Genomic DNA, 13859 nt, shown 5'->3' on the forward strand with positions numbered 1-13859 from the left:
CACCATGGGAGGTTTAGGTTGGATATTGGGAAAAATTTGTTCATGGAAAGGGTTGTCAAGCGTTGGAACAGGCTGCCCAGGGCAGTGGTGGAGGGATTTAGAAGCCGTGTAGATGTGACACTTGGGGACGTGGTTTTGGTGGTGACAGGGGAGTGCTGGGTTAATGGTTGGACTGGATGATCTTGGAGGGCTTTCCCAACCTAAATGATTCCAGGGTTTATGATCCCTTCTGTGAGGGTTTCTCCTGGTCAGCCTTTTGGTGCCATGCTGAGGCTCCACCTCGAGCGTTCACCCAACTCCTGTGTTCAGTCATTGCTTTAACACAAAACCCCCAGCCTTGGCTCGTGTCATGCAAAGCAATTATGGTATTGATGAGGGCTCAAGAATTTGGGGACAAATTTCATCCATGGGGCTGGATTGCTGTCACTGGAGTGGTGGAGAAGGATTGAAGCATGTACAGCATCACTGGGACATTTTCTTGTACCTGTTCATTTGTGAGGCACCACAACTGAGGTGTTTCAGCTCCCTGAGGGGCGGGAGGCAGCGGAGGCCACACTGCCCACCCAGGCACCTTTGGAAGTGCAATTCCTGCTGCCAGGTTGTTTAATGATAAATGCCCTCGGGCTGCTAACGAGTTACTGATTGAGTGACTGTCCGTGTGAGGCTGAGGATGAAGAAGGAGGCAGAGGGATGATGGAGAGCAATTCCACTGCCGGGGCCGTTCTCCCCTCGCAGCAGTTCAGCATTGCTGACCTTGTTGTGGTAGTGGCTTATTTTTCCTTGAACGTTGGCGTGGGAATATGGGTAAGAGTCTTTTCTCTTGTTCATTTCTGCTTTCTTGTTTGAATGGTGGGGGTTTTTTTCAGGGCTGGATTTTCGGTGAAAGCCTCCATTATTTTCTTGTAGTTTTCACTTGTGTATTTTGTGTGTTGTGGTGGGGGGAGCCAGGCTGGGAGAGCTGGGGGTGTTCACCTGGAGAAGAGAAGGCTCCAGGGAGACCTGAGAGCTCCTTGCAGAGCCTAAAGGGGCTCCAAGAGAGCTGGAGAGGGACTTTGGATGAGAGGGAATGGCTTCAAACTGAGGGAGGGCAGGGTTAGATGGGATATTGGGAAAAAATTCTTGGCTGTGAGGGTGATGAGGGCCTGGCACAGGTTTCCCAGAGAAGCTGTGGCTGCCCCATCCCTGGAAGTGTCCAAGGCCAGGTTGGACGGGGCTTGGAGCAACCTGATCTAGGAAGGGGATGGGATAAGATGCCCTTTAAGGTCCCTTCTAACCCAAACCGTTCTGGGATTCCGTGATTTGCTCTGTTTTGTGCAAACCCTCTGCCCCTTTCACCCCCTACAGAAAGGCTCCTATAGCTTGGGAACAAGGTGGAATCAGCCATGGCACAAACCTCTCCCCTGGCCTCTGTGTGCTGGGTGTGAGCAGCTCTGCCCCTTGCCTATTACAGGGTGTTGAGCCAGATGCCCTGATAACACAAACAACTCTCAGCTACAGCAGTTTCAGACAGACTCTCCAAACCCATTTATTCTGCCTTGCAGAAAAATCCTGGCCAAAGCTGGGCCCTATTAGCCAACCTGTCTGCTCGGGATGGCACAAGGACAGGCACATCCTCCGTGCTTCCCCCTCTCAGGGAGCTCCCTTTGCCATTCGTGGCTCCATGGTTCCTGGGGTGCAGCCACCCTTTCGTGTAATTAAGCTCGAGTTGCAGAGCTCCCATTAATTATCGAGTCTCCTGTCTCTTGGCTTCTTGTCTGGGAGACTTGGGCCTTGGTGTCTTGTCTGGGTTTTTAGGGAGAGGGTGCTCTGTGCTGATCTTTCCTCCTCCCAGTCTTCCTGCAGGGTGAACAGGAACACGGTCAGTGGCTATTTCCTTGCTGGCAGAGACATGGCCTGGTGGCCAGTAAGTAGAGACCTCTCTGTCCCTCTGTGGCACCCTGGGCACAGGGAAATCCTGTGCACCACTGTCCCTCCCACTAAATCCCCTCCCCACTTTCTCCACTGCCCACGCTTTCCCCCACCCTGCCCACCTCCTCCTGCCAGGATTTGTGTCCTTGGAGCTGTATTTCCCTTCTTGTGGCACAAAGGGCTTGTCGGGCTTCCCTGAGCCTGGGGAGGGATCCTTGGAGTCCAACATCCATCTCCACTGTCCCTGTGTGCTCCTGGTGGCTCCAACAAATCATGGGTGTCCCAAGTTTGGTTTTTCCTTCTCATTTTGGTACAATCTTGACAAACTGGCTGTACGTCCTTCCCATGTCTGGTACTGGCTCCTTGAACGTGGCCACCATGGCAAATGCAGCAACATGTGGCTCCTCCTCATCCTCCTGAAGACAAGGAAGTCCATCCCAAACCCACCAGGGATGTCCAGATGAGCTGGATCCATGGGCGTGCTGGTTCCCAGGACTCACAGCTACCTGGGTTTTACCTATTAAGGGATTTTCTTGCAAAAAAGAAATCCCACGTGGGGGCCTTTTGGCCACGCTTCGTTTCAGAAGTGGAAGGGAGGTCTGTGCCCTGTTGCTCCGGTTCAGGCATTATTTTTCCCTGCCTCCTTTTCCTGAATTATCCCCTCGGGGCTGCGCTGGTGGGGAAGCACCAAAGCTGGTCCGTGCAGAGCCGTGGGGATCCAGCGTTTGGGCACCTGCAGCCCCTCCTCTGCTCCCACAGATCGGGGCCTCGCTCTTTGCCAGCAGCGAGGGCTCCGGGCTCTTCATCGGCCTGGCCGGGAGCGGCGCCGCCGGGGGAATCGCTGTCGCCGGCTTCGAGTGGAATGTAAGAAATGTGCCGTGTCATTAAGGAAATGAGTTTGTCGCAGCAGCAGATGGCCCATTTCACTGTCTCGAAAGGTTTAGGAGGAGCCGTGCAGGGGGGTAATTAACACAACCCTGCTAACTCAGCTCCTCCAGCTCGTGTAGGGTGAGTTTGCAGTCAGCTCAGCTCCACGTGCTCAGGGGAAAAAGGCATTTTGGATCCAATTTCCTAATCCAGCCCCCGCAGACCCTGACAGGGAAATGACTGAATAGGTCACCCATTCCCTGCTTCCCTGCACGTTTAATTCAAAGTCCTTGGGTTCTGCAGCAAAAAAAAAAAAAAAAAAGGCATTTGGCTTGTGTGGTGCTCAGGGAGTTGGTGGGAAATGTCCAGTCAGGAGCTGAAGGGCTGAGGGGGGGAGCAGGTTCCTGCCAGCAGGGGTGCTGGGGGGTCTCCACCAGAACCCCATGCCTGCAGTCTGAAGCCATTTGGGGCTCTAAATGTGCCCTCAGGGGTAATCCAGGACCGGGTCAGGAGCAGGGACATGGTCTAGGACTGCAGTCAGTGTCGAGCTGCAGCAGGATCCATGTTTTTTTCCGGCTGTGCCATGTTCCTCCTTCCCAACAGGCGACTTACGCTCTTCTGGCACTCGCCTGGGTGTTCGTGCCACTCTACATCTCATCTGGGGTATGTGCAGCTGTCCCGAGCCTGCTGTGGGGACCTCTGCTCCCAGGAGGACTGTCACCACTGTCCCGTGGCACTCCTGAGTCCTGCTCTGGAATACTGCTGTCCCCTTGCCCCATCCCTGGAGGGTGGGCCCTGGACAGGGCAGTGATCTCTCTCTCTCCCCCCCAGCAGATTGTCACAGTGCCCGAGTATCTCCAGCGGAGGTTTGGAGGGGAGAGGATCAGGATGTACCTTTCCAGCCTGTCACTCCTGCTCTCCATCTTCACCAAAATCTCAGTGAGTAGCTCCCCCTTAACTTTGTCACAAATCCACAGCTGATTTCCAGCTATCAAAAGGTTATTTTTGGGCTCAAACCTTGTGTAGCCAAATCAGGGGAGAGCAGCTGCTGCAGGATGCTCCAGGAGGCAGTGGGACAAAAAGTGGGAATTTGTGGGCAGGTGCTCTCTGTGACACCCCATGAGTTCTTAGGCAGATCCAGCAGTGATGTCCATGTCCATGTGGCCCAGACAGGGCATGTCAGGATTCCCAAACTTGCCTTGTAGCAGAGGTTGTGGGTGAAATGTGCTCCTTGGTCTGGGTTTGTCTCCGTGCTCTGGCAGTGACTTCCAGCATCCCCAAGGGACCCAGCAGAGCCAGGCACTGATTTGGGAATGCATTCATTGCTTTAGGGAGCGTGGGTGGGTTTTCTGAGGAAAGGAAGCCTTGCTGCAGCTGTAAGATATTCAAGCCTGTACAGATAGTGCCTGATTTCCAGGCACTTTTCCACAGGGATGTTTTCCCCTCATTTTGACCTCGTTCACGACTCCCCGTGTGCAGCCTCCGCTCATGCTGGTAACCATGGGAAGAGTTTATCCGAGGTAAAACAGCCAAAGAGCCTGTGATACCAGGTCTAGGGCAAGCAGGAGAGAGCCGGGCACAGACAGCCCTGGGGGGCTGGAGACAGCGAGACAGAGATCAAGAGCAAACAGCTTGGAAAACCTGGAGAGAAAACCTGCCGGAGGGAGCAACTGAGCTCTGATGGAGCAGGTGGATCCGACCTGGCCTCTGCTGGGGCTGAAAGAAAAGTGCTTTTGCAGGTGTCTGGCTGCAAGAGAACTGCTTTTGCATGAGGCTGGCTGTGAGCAGAGGCTGGCTGCGGCAGGAGGGGCACTGCTGGTGTGTGTCTCCCCACGTCGAGGCGCTCAGCGCCTGCCTCTGCGCTTGGCAGCTCTGTCAGCCTGGCTGGATGCAGCATCCCTCCCTGCACGGTGTCTCTGCAGCCCCAGGCCCTGGGCTGAGCTGTGGGGGGATCCTCCGGGTCCCCCTCCGAGGGATGTGGGGGCTGGAGCAGCCCACAGACAGGGCTCACTGTGCACACCCATCAGCACTTGGTGCCAAGGGAGGGGCTGTGTCCCCCTCGGGCAGAGCCCTGCACTGAGGGGATGTGCCCGGCTCCAGGAGCCCCCTGTCTCCTTCCCAAGCTGCTCTCTGACCTTGGGCAAGGAGTTATGTTTTGGGTTTAACAGGCCAATTGCAGGGGAGATGGCAGCCCTTTCCCCTGCTGGCTTGGGGCTTCCAGAGTGCAGCTGCCACCTGTATTTCCCCCACAAAACCATGCCCTGTCCTGCTGAAGGGCGTTCTTCCCATAAAACCAATATTCTTTATATCTTATTCATATATACTGTTGAAAATCCTACAGCATTATTCCTGAAATCATCTTGGTGGCTCCTGGAGCACCAGTTCGGTTTCCAAGTGTGGACAGTGATGCTCTGATTATTCCCTAATGTCCAGTAAACTGTTGTCCCTGATTCCCCTCCTGTGTCACATCTCTCCCCTGCTCCCAACAAAGACCCAGGAGGAGCCTGGGGGAGATGTTGGAGCACGTTTGTCCATGGTGCTGGACCCTGGTTCTGTGATCTGCAGGGAATCTGTGGGATTCACACAGATCCCTGCTGGTGTCTAAAAGGAAAAGTTGGAAGCTGGGATAGGATTTCTGCCGGGGCAGTTTGTTTTTGGTGGTCTGAAGAAGAGACCACTGGAAGTTTTGAAGTTGTCTTGGAGTCTCTTTCCAGACTATCACCCATGTCCCACCTCTTCTCTTACCAGATGGTGCCCTACCATGCCAGGGGGCTGTGCTTGGTCCCTTTGGTTTCCAGTCTCTCTGTGGCTTTGCCCAGGGGGATGGATGTCCTACAAACTCATCCTTAGCTTGGGAGGTGGTTGTGGTGTCAACCCTCGCCTAACACCAGATGACCCTGTAGATGACCCCTGGGCAGTGCCTGCTCCAGTGGGAACCTCTGCTGTTCTCTGGGCCCTTCTCAGCACAACCTTTTGTTTGGAGCTTGGTGGACACTCCCAGGCTCCTCTTCCCAAGCCTTTCCTCAGCCAGTGCTGTAGTTTCTTTGGTCTGCTGAGCTTTCTGTGATCTCTGAGTCAGGCAGGATGCAACAGAAGAAGAATCAGCCTAATAAGGGGATTATCTCGGCATCTGGCTCCATTCACAGCAAAGCCCACAGACAATGGCTGTTTCCAGCAGCGGGTTGGGATGAATGTCTGCAGACACAGGGGCGTTGCCAAACTGGCCCAGTGTCCCGGTGTCCCTGTCCCCGGTGGTGGCCGCAGTGGAGAGTGTGGGAGGGGAGTATGAAGCTTCGAGCAATTAGGCAGGGCTGTCTCCTGGGGAGGTTCCTTTGGTCCTTGCTGGGGGCTGCCTCAAAGCCCAGGATTAGCTGGGCTTTTCCTGCCCTCTCTCCTTGCAGATGTTGCATTTATGGATGGATCTCTGCTCCACGCTCTCCCGAGCTGAGACACGGCACCACTGCTGCTCCCTTGGCTCTTCTTTCAGGGCAGGGGGGATGACAGTCCCTCCTCTACTGGAATCCCCCCTTTGTTGGACCCCATCTTTCCAGGTTTCACGGCAGGCTGCAGCAGGGCAGCCCAAAATCCCGCTGAGAGATTTCACCCCCCCCAGGTAGGAACACGGGAGGAGCCCCAGCCCTGGCAAAGAGCCCCTGGAGACTCCTCTGTACCCTGGGTAACTCGTTCTACCGAGGCTTTGGCTTCACCAATTGTTAATCCCAAACTGTCTCCAAAGCCCATTTTCATTGGGAAGGCATTAACAACGTTGGGTAAGAACGAGTTTCCAAGTGAGGTCACCGGTGGAGGCAGGGACCTCTCTGGATTATGAAGCCTGACTTCAAAGGCTTCTCCCCTCCTTTTAAGGTTGAAAGGACTTATTTTATGAATAGGTCATGCCTGGTTTTAATTAGCTTGTTTTTGTGTTTGGGATGTCTTATTAACAACTCGGTCACATGTGCTTTTATTTTTTCCCACCCTTGCAGAATTACCAGGAAGGGAGGTGGAGGTACCTCTGCTTCCTCATAGCAAAGCCTTCGACTCATTTGCAGACGACTGCAAAAATGATTAAGCATTGAGAAAGCCAGGAGAAGCAATTATGAAATATCTTGTCCAGGGATGAATCTTCCAGCTGGGCTGTGGGGAAGGGTTGCTGGAGAAGCAGGAAGTCACAGGGGAGAAAAACTTCCTGGCTGGGCGCTGACGTGACAAGTGATGGATCCCTCCAAGGGACGTGAGGAGCTCTGGAAGACACCAAGGATGCTTGGCTGGCACCGTGCTAGGAAGATTTAAAATATTTTGTGTTCCCACTTCAGGTTGTGTTGTGAGGAGGTGGCTGAGGGCCCTTGGTTGAGGCTTTTCTGCCTCATGTCATGGAAGCTTGCACCATGTGAATGGTTTAGGTGTCCTTTTGTAGGGTTCTTGGTGGTATCAAGCTGTGGTTGGATTGCATTTGTGGAGGAAAGGCATCAAGGAGCCACTGGTAGAGGTTATGGCATGGTTGCCCATTAGTTGGCTCCTCTTCAAGAGGTCATTGCAGGGCTGAATTCCCTCTTGGTGCCCACAAGGTCTCTCCCAGACACATGGCCAATCCCAGGTGCAGCTGAGGACACGCAGTACCTCCCTTGGGAATGCCAGGCATGACTGTGGTGTAAAGCCTGGTTCAGATGTCATGGAAGAGTCCCTGAGTTAGGATCCTCAAGATGGTGGTGTAAGTGCCCTTCTGGTTGGTTTGACTTGATTTAACCAAGGTTATGCCCAACGCTGTGGGTTCACCTGCTGGGGAATGGCTTTGTGCTGTGCTGAAGCTGGACATGGGCTCACCTACTGGGTTTTGGGCTGATGGAGCCAACACACACCTTGGCTTTTGCATTGCATGATCCAGCATGGCCCCTCTCCATCACTGGAGGATGGTCCTCAGCTCCTGTGTGGGAGCGTCCTGGAGCAGTGCTGGGAGGAGGGAGGGCAGAGTTGGGACAAGGAGGTGTGATATGGGAAATAACACCAGTCCTACACCTTACTAATCCCAAGAGACTGCTCCTGCATGATTGGGCAAGACAGCCCTGCTGCTGGGGGATGGTTTTTGGGAGGTGTGTGAAGAGAGATGTCAAATCAGAGCTGATGTCTTGGCTGTGGGAACCCATCACGGCCCCGGGCGAGGGTGTGGAGTCGGCTTGTCTTGCCTCTTCCTGCCCCTTCTGGCCTCATTCCCTTCTCCAAACAAGGTTTTTGTGAAGATGGCCCAGCTGAGCGTGGGGATGGCTGAGCTCAGCCCTGGGTGGAGGCGTGGTGGTGGCACTGCCATTGCCACTGTGCCTGGTCCTGCCACGGCATCACTGCTTTTGTTGGAGGAGCTGCCCCAGCTCCGAGTCTCCACTTTAATCTCATTTCCTCCAAACCATGACAACCCCCCCACGTCTGTACAATGACAGCTGGAGCTGCCTGTTCTTCTCCTCTGGGGCTGTGACACCCATCTGCAGCAGTGACAGGGCCACCCACCTGGGACCCTCGGCTTCAGGAGTGTCCTCCTGGAATGTGCTGTGAGATGTCAGAGAAGGCTCCATGGACACCTCATTGTGGCCTTCCAGTACTTAAAGGGGCTTATAAAAAAGAGGGAGGGTGACTTTTTATGTGGGCAGATAGTGATAGGGGGAATGGTTTTAAATTAAAAGAGGAGCGGTTGGATATTAGGGAGAAATTCTTCCCTGTGAGGGTGGTGAGGCCCTGGCACGGTTTTCCCAGAGAAGCTGTGGCTGCCCCATCCCTGGAAGTGTCCAAGGCCAGGTTGGATGGGATAGGGGAAGGTGTCCCTGCCCATGGCAGGGGGTTGGAATGAGATGAGCTTTAATGTCCTTTCCAACCCACACCATTCCAGGGTTCTGTGTCCTCCCTGAACCCACAGAGCTGACTGTTTCCCTGCTGTGCTGCTCTTGCAACAGCCCTTGGGTGGTGGATGTCACCTGTCCCAGCCTTCCTGTTCCTTCTTCCACTCACAGACAGACCTGTACTCGGGGGCCCTCTTCGTGCAAGTCTGCCTGGGCTGGGACCTCTACCTCTCCACTGTGCTCATGCTGGTGGTCACAGGGCTCTACACCATCGCAGGTAGGTCGCTCATCATCCACTGGCCTCAGTTTTTCTGCTTCTTTTATTGAGCCACACCACTTACCATCCTGCTTTCATTTCACTATTGTTATTCTTTGAAGATTCCCTGGGGTTTACACCAGTGGGGTTCACATCCCTGCCCCAGCCCAGCCAGTATCTGAGCAGCCTCCTGGAGAGTCAGCTCAGGTGATGACTCAGCCCATGACCTCTCCTTTGTCTTTACATCTTTTCATTTGTAATAACTCCTCCCCCACCACGTACTTAAACACTTTCTTGTGTGTGTACCTATTTGTAACAGCAATAATCAGGGCTTCTCCTATTACAGGACTGTTATTATGGAATCTACAACTGGAAAGCCCTTGACCCAACTCCTTTCTCTCCCTCTTGCCCTGCCCTCAGTGCAACCTGCTGCCCTCTCTCCGCTAAGCTTTCAGGAATATTTCTTGCTTGTGCTTCCCCGTTGTGGGACCAGCTATTTTTGTGCAGGGTCAACAAATAATGTTTCTTCTGTGATCCAGAGGTGACAAGGGTTTGGAGCTGGAGCTGGAAACCGTGGGTTCCTGGCTCCCAGCCCCGCTCAGACCGTGGGACTGTGTATCCCTGCCAGCCCTTTGGGTTATTATGTTTGCTGGGACATTCCCTCCCCTGGTAGTGCCAGTGGAATCACCTGGCAGTAAATTCCCTCCTTATCTCACCCCGGCCATCGAAAGGGGAAACGGTTTAAGTGTATCCATTACAGGGTGGATTTTGCAAGACTTTGGTTTTAAGCAAATCCCATCTCGGGTTTTTCCTGCCCACAAGGCTTGTTGTGATTTGAGGCACCTCAGTGTGAGCTCAGGCAGGTGTGATCATTGCATCACCTTGATCCTGAGAACATCCCTCCAAATCCCAGGCAAGGCCAGGGATGGTGCAGCCCTGAATTCCCAGCATGTGATTCAGTGACTGGGGTTGAAACTGATTCAATTTTTGACCCATTTTCCTTAGCTCTGCTACTTTTTAATGCTTTTGCTGATGTGCTGAGTGATTGATTTCTGGCTGGGTAAGTAGGTGCTGGGTTTGCAGCAGGTCTGGAGGGAGAGCTTGGGATGGGGAGGGAGAAATGCTGCTGGCTGTATGGCCAAGGGGACCCCACTAAGCACCATGTGCTGGAAAAATAAAACTGTAGGGTTTGGAGGAGAATTGAGGGTGTACAAAGGGGAAACCTGGTGTTAGGCAGAGGTTGGTGAATGATGAGATCAATGTCCTGAGTCTGATCTGCTGCTGGAGCACCCAAAGAGCCAGGGCTTGGGCTGGCTGGCATCCTCCTGATTGTGTGGAAGATGTGGGGCTGCATCCCTCCTGCCATCCCTCAGCTCCTCTTCCCTGCCTGTCCAGCAATCCCTTGGATCCCCTCCTTGCCCCTGGTGAGGCTGCAGCCCCTGTGGCTTTTGGCTGCTCCCCCCACCCCACCTTTGGGGGTGCTGTGCCCCCCTTGACACCAGAGCCGCCGAGGAGCTGTTCCCTCTTCCCGCTGCAGCCCCCCACCACAGTGTCAGCAGGTTGAGGCTGGTGACAGGTACATCCCCATGGGAAGCTTTATTGGGATGTTCTGACTGTTCCAAGCTGGAATCCAGCAGTATTCCCGATCTCCTGCCTTGCTCTCATACAGGGGGGCTGGCGGCCGTCATCTACACCGACGCGCTGCAGACGCTCATCATGGTCCTGGGAGCCGTCGTGCTGGCGGTGAGAGGTAAGAGCTGCTCCAGGGGGACCTTCCCTCCTCACTCAGGTGGTTGTGGAGGTAAATAAAAACACTCAGTCCGAGCCATTTGTTGGCCAAGATGCCCAGCAGGACTTCGGTCCGTGTCAATCACCTAAATGTGGTGCCCCTGTGTCCCCCCTGCTTCCCCTGTGTGCCATTCCTGCAGGTGCAGATGCCGTGGAGCATCCCCCTGGTGCTCCATGTGGGACTGTCCCCAGCAGTGGTGACATTCATGTGGACATGATTGCTCCACATTTGCCTCTCGCTCTGAGAGACTGATCAAGTATTTGACAGCAAAGCAGCATTCCCAGCTCTGCTCCGGGTGTTTTGGTGGGGTCTTCAGACAGGTTCCTGCTGCCTGGGGATGTGCACAGCAGAAGGTTGGTACTGGAACAAGGCATGGCTGCAGGGGTGGAATGTGGAGCATGTGGAGTGTGGTGCCATGCCCTGCTCCAGGTTGGAGTGATTATAGTTCATCACCAGCCCTTCCTGAACCCCTAGCATTGTTGTGTCTCCCTAAATTCAGCCTCAGAGCATCCTTGTGAGGACGGGAGCTTTCGTCAGCCTGGCTCTGCCATCGGGGCTCTTGGCCCCGAGGAGCAGGAAGCAAAAAGTTAAGTCCCAGCTTCAAAGGCAGGTGTTTAACTACAGAGGATGATTTCCAGAGGCACTCCTAAGACGATTTCCACCATCTCCTGGAGAAGGCAGCTTAGGCAGGCAGACAGGAAAGGCTTTGACCCAGAGCTGTGGAGGTGGGAGCAGCCCCAGAGCTGTGAGCAGCCCGGTCCCGTGGCTGCTCCCCTGTGCCAGAGCAGAGGTCGCTCCTGGGCGAGCCCTTGGACACAGCAAGGTGTATTTACAAGAAACAAATGAAAGGACAGAGACTTCCTGGAGAAGGGACAACAACAATTAACTACCCCAGCAGTGGCACGGAGCTGCTCCGGGCCGAGGAGCTCGTTGCCTGTCGAGGCAGAACAGAGCAGTGGCTGCAGCCTGTGCCTTAGACGTGGTGCCTGGATGTTGTGGATCGTTGTCTGGAGCTGTCCTTGGCCGTGGGGCTCTTTGAGGCTTGTCTCTGCCAGGCTTGGCTGGTGCAGCTGCACAGAGCCAGAGGAGGAGGGCAGGTAGGCAAAGCCTGGAAAATTCCCTCCGGCAGCGGCAGAGCCCGGCTTGTTTTGGCTTTGCTGCCTGCAAGCGTGGCACGGTGTGTGCAGGGGGGTGAGGGGGCTTGGCAGAGGGACTGAGCCAGGGGAGCCAGAAGATGAAGCTGCTGGTTGCACAGGTTTTTCCTCAGGTCTCAGGAGACCTCAGGACCTGGAGGTGGGTGTGCCCCAAAGGTGTTCGGTTTTCTCCAGCTCCTGTAAAGCTCAGCTAATAAAGGACACTTCCAACAGAGTCATGGAATGGTTTGGGCTGGAAAGGATTTAAAACTCATCTTATTCCATCCCCTGCCATGGGCAGGAACACCTTCCACTAGATCAGGTTGCTCCAAGCCCCGTCCAACCTGGCCCTGGACACTTCCAGGGACGGGGCAGCCACAGTTTGTCTGGGCAACCTGTGCCAGGGCCTCCCCACCCTCACAGGGAAGAATTTTTTCACTTTGCTGAACAGAAACCTTGGCAGTGCCATTGGTGGCTCTGCTTAGCTCTGGCAGACTGTGCCATCCTGCCATTCAGCAAGGGAATGTTAATCCCAGCAGAGCCCATGGGCTGCATCCTGGCATCTGCAGGCTGAGCTCCCGCTGCCTGGAGGATTTTGCTCCGCTCTTCCTTCTTGGCAGGCGTAGGTTCCGTGACTTGCTGGTGAGCACCTTTGGGAAGGGAGCAGGCTCTCACCCCCGGGCACCAATCTCTGCTTTCAGTACTCGGCCTCTGCCTCTGGAGAGCCTTTGTTGGTGCCCAACGCCCATGCAAAGCTTGGGAGTAGCCGGCGCCTGGATAAACCAAGCGCTGGAGGGGGGCCAGGGCTGCTTGTGCAAGAGCAGGAGGAGTTCACAAATGCTGACTCCCTGTGAAACTCGGGAGGATGGATTGCAAGGGGGGGACACGGTGGGTGATGCCCCTTTGACAGCTCCCCAAAAGCCTCAGGTCAGGAGGCTGCCCTGGGATGAGGGCGGGGCTGTAGGTTGGTCATGGAAATGGGAGGACTGGAGGGGGAGGGCTGTCCTCTGGCAGGAGGGGACAGTGGGGAAGGATGGGTGGCTTGGAAATTGGGATTTGTTGAAGCTGGTGTTTGACAGTGATCCCAGTGCCCAGCACCTGATGCCTGAGGGATTTGGTCTAAAGACAGCAGGGCTTGTGGACACAGTCCTGTGGGAGGGAAACTGCTCAGGAGCACATTCCCACCTCCTGCTGCTGCACTGGAGGGGCCCAAGCTGAGGGTCTGAACTGCAGGGGCAGAAGGGATACGGGATGGGACAGCTGGACCAGATTTGGAGAAACTCAGCAAAGGGATGCTCGTGGGTCTTGCTTGGAGTCTCCTCCCCTCCATGAAACCTCTGGAGACTCCTCTCTGCTCCCGAGCACCAGCAGCTGCCATGGGTATGGGGGTGCCAGTGCCCCCCCCTGCCCATCTCCCCCAGGCTGCTGTGTGGGTGGCCATGGTGTGTGGGGGGAGCGGGGCGGGTGCCTCCCCTCCCACCCTCCTCCAAAAAGTGATGCCTCTGGCTCCAAAATTCTCCCACTGGAGGTCCTGGGGAAGCTGCATTCATTCTGTGCCCCCCAGGAGCAGGGAGGTGGTGGGGGGCCAGGGCACAGCCCAGGGCTGGTTGGCAGTGGCTGCAGGCAGGAGGAGCACGGGGCATCTGCCAAGGGCTTGGAGGCTCACTTGCTAGGGCTTGTTCATGGCACATACTCCTCATCAAGGCTCAGGCTCAGACCTTGGATCTCATTTCCTAGGAAAAATGCAGTGAAAAGGGTCTTTTTTTTTCTTTTTTTTTTTTTTTTTTTACTGGTTTCTGGAGGTTTGGGGGTGGGGGCACATGGGGGATGCTGGGGAAATGCTCAGGGGAGTACAAAATGTTTGGCTGGACACTTGTGCCAAGGCACCTTGAGCTGCAGTTTATCGAGTCGAAGGCCACCTAATCTTGCATTTCAATAGTCCTGGGCAAGGTTCCCCTGCCCTGGGACCAGGGAGCTTTAATGAACAGGTTGCTTTTACAGTACAAGGTTAAAAGAGGTGGGTCCCCTGAGGAGCCTTTGTCCCAGGACTCGGGTCACCCTCCAAAGGGAGAGTGGGCTGCAAT

At 54.9% G+C, this 13859-nt stretch overlaps 1 protein-coding gene across 3 annotated transcripts in view; it reads left to right on the plus strand.

Annotated features, from left to right (window-relative positions):
- Positions 1–658: 658 nt before the first annotated feature.
- SLC5A10 (solute carrier family 5 member 10) overlaps positions 659–13859 on the plus strand; it is a 39982-nt gene continuing 26781 nt past the window's right edge. For all 3 annotated transcript variants that reach the window (XM_027656610.1, XM_027656611.1, XM_027656612.1), the window contains exons 1-7: positions 659–804; positions 1832–1903; positions 2668–2772; positions 3379–3438; positions 3610–3714; positions 8769–8874; positions 10523–10603. In XM_027656610.1, the coding sequence (XP_027512411.1) occupies positions 691–804; positions 1832–1903; positions 2668–2772; positions 3379–3438; positions 3610–3714; positions 8769–8874; positions 10523–10603 (643 nt within the window). In that variant the 5' untranslated portion in view covers positions 659–690. The remainder of the gene's footprint in view (positions 805–1831; positions 1904–2667; positions 2773–3378; positions 3439–3609; positions 3715–8768; positions 8875–10522; positions 10604–13859) is intronic.

The sequence above is a fragment of the Corapipo altera genome, unplaced genomic scaffold, assembly GCF_003945725.1.
Source record: "Corapipo altera isolate COAL_440 unplaced genomic scaffold, ASM394572v1 104, whole genome shotgun sequence".
NCBI classification, from domain to species: Eukaryota; Metazoa; Chordata; class Aves; order Passeriformes; family Pipridae; genus Corapipo; species Corapipo altera.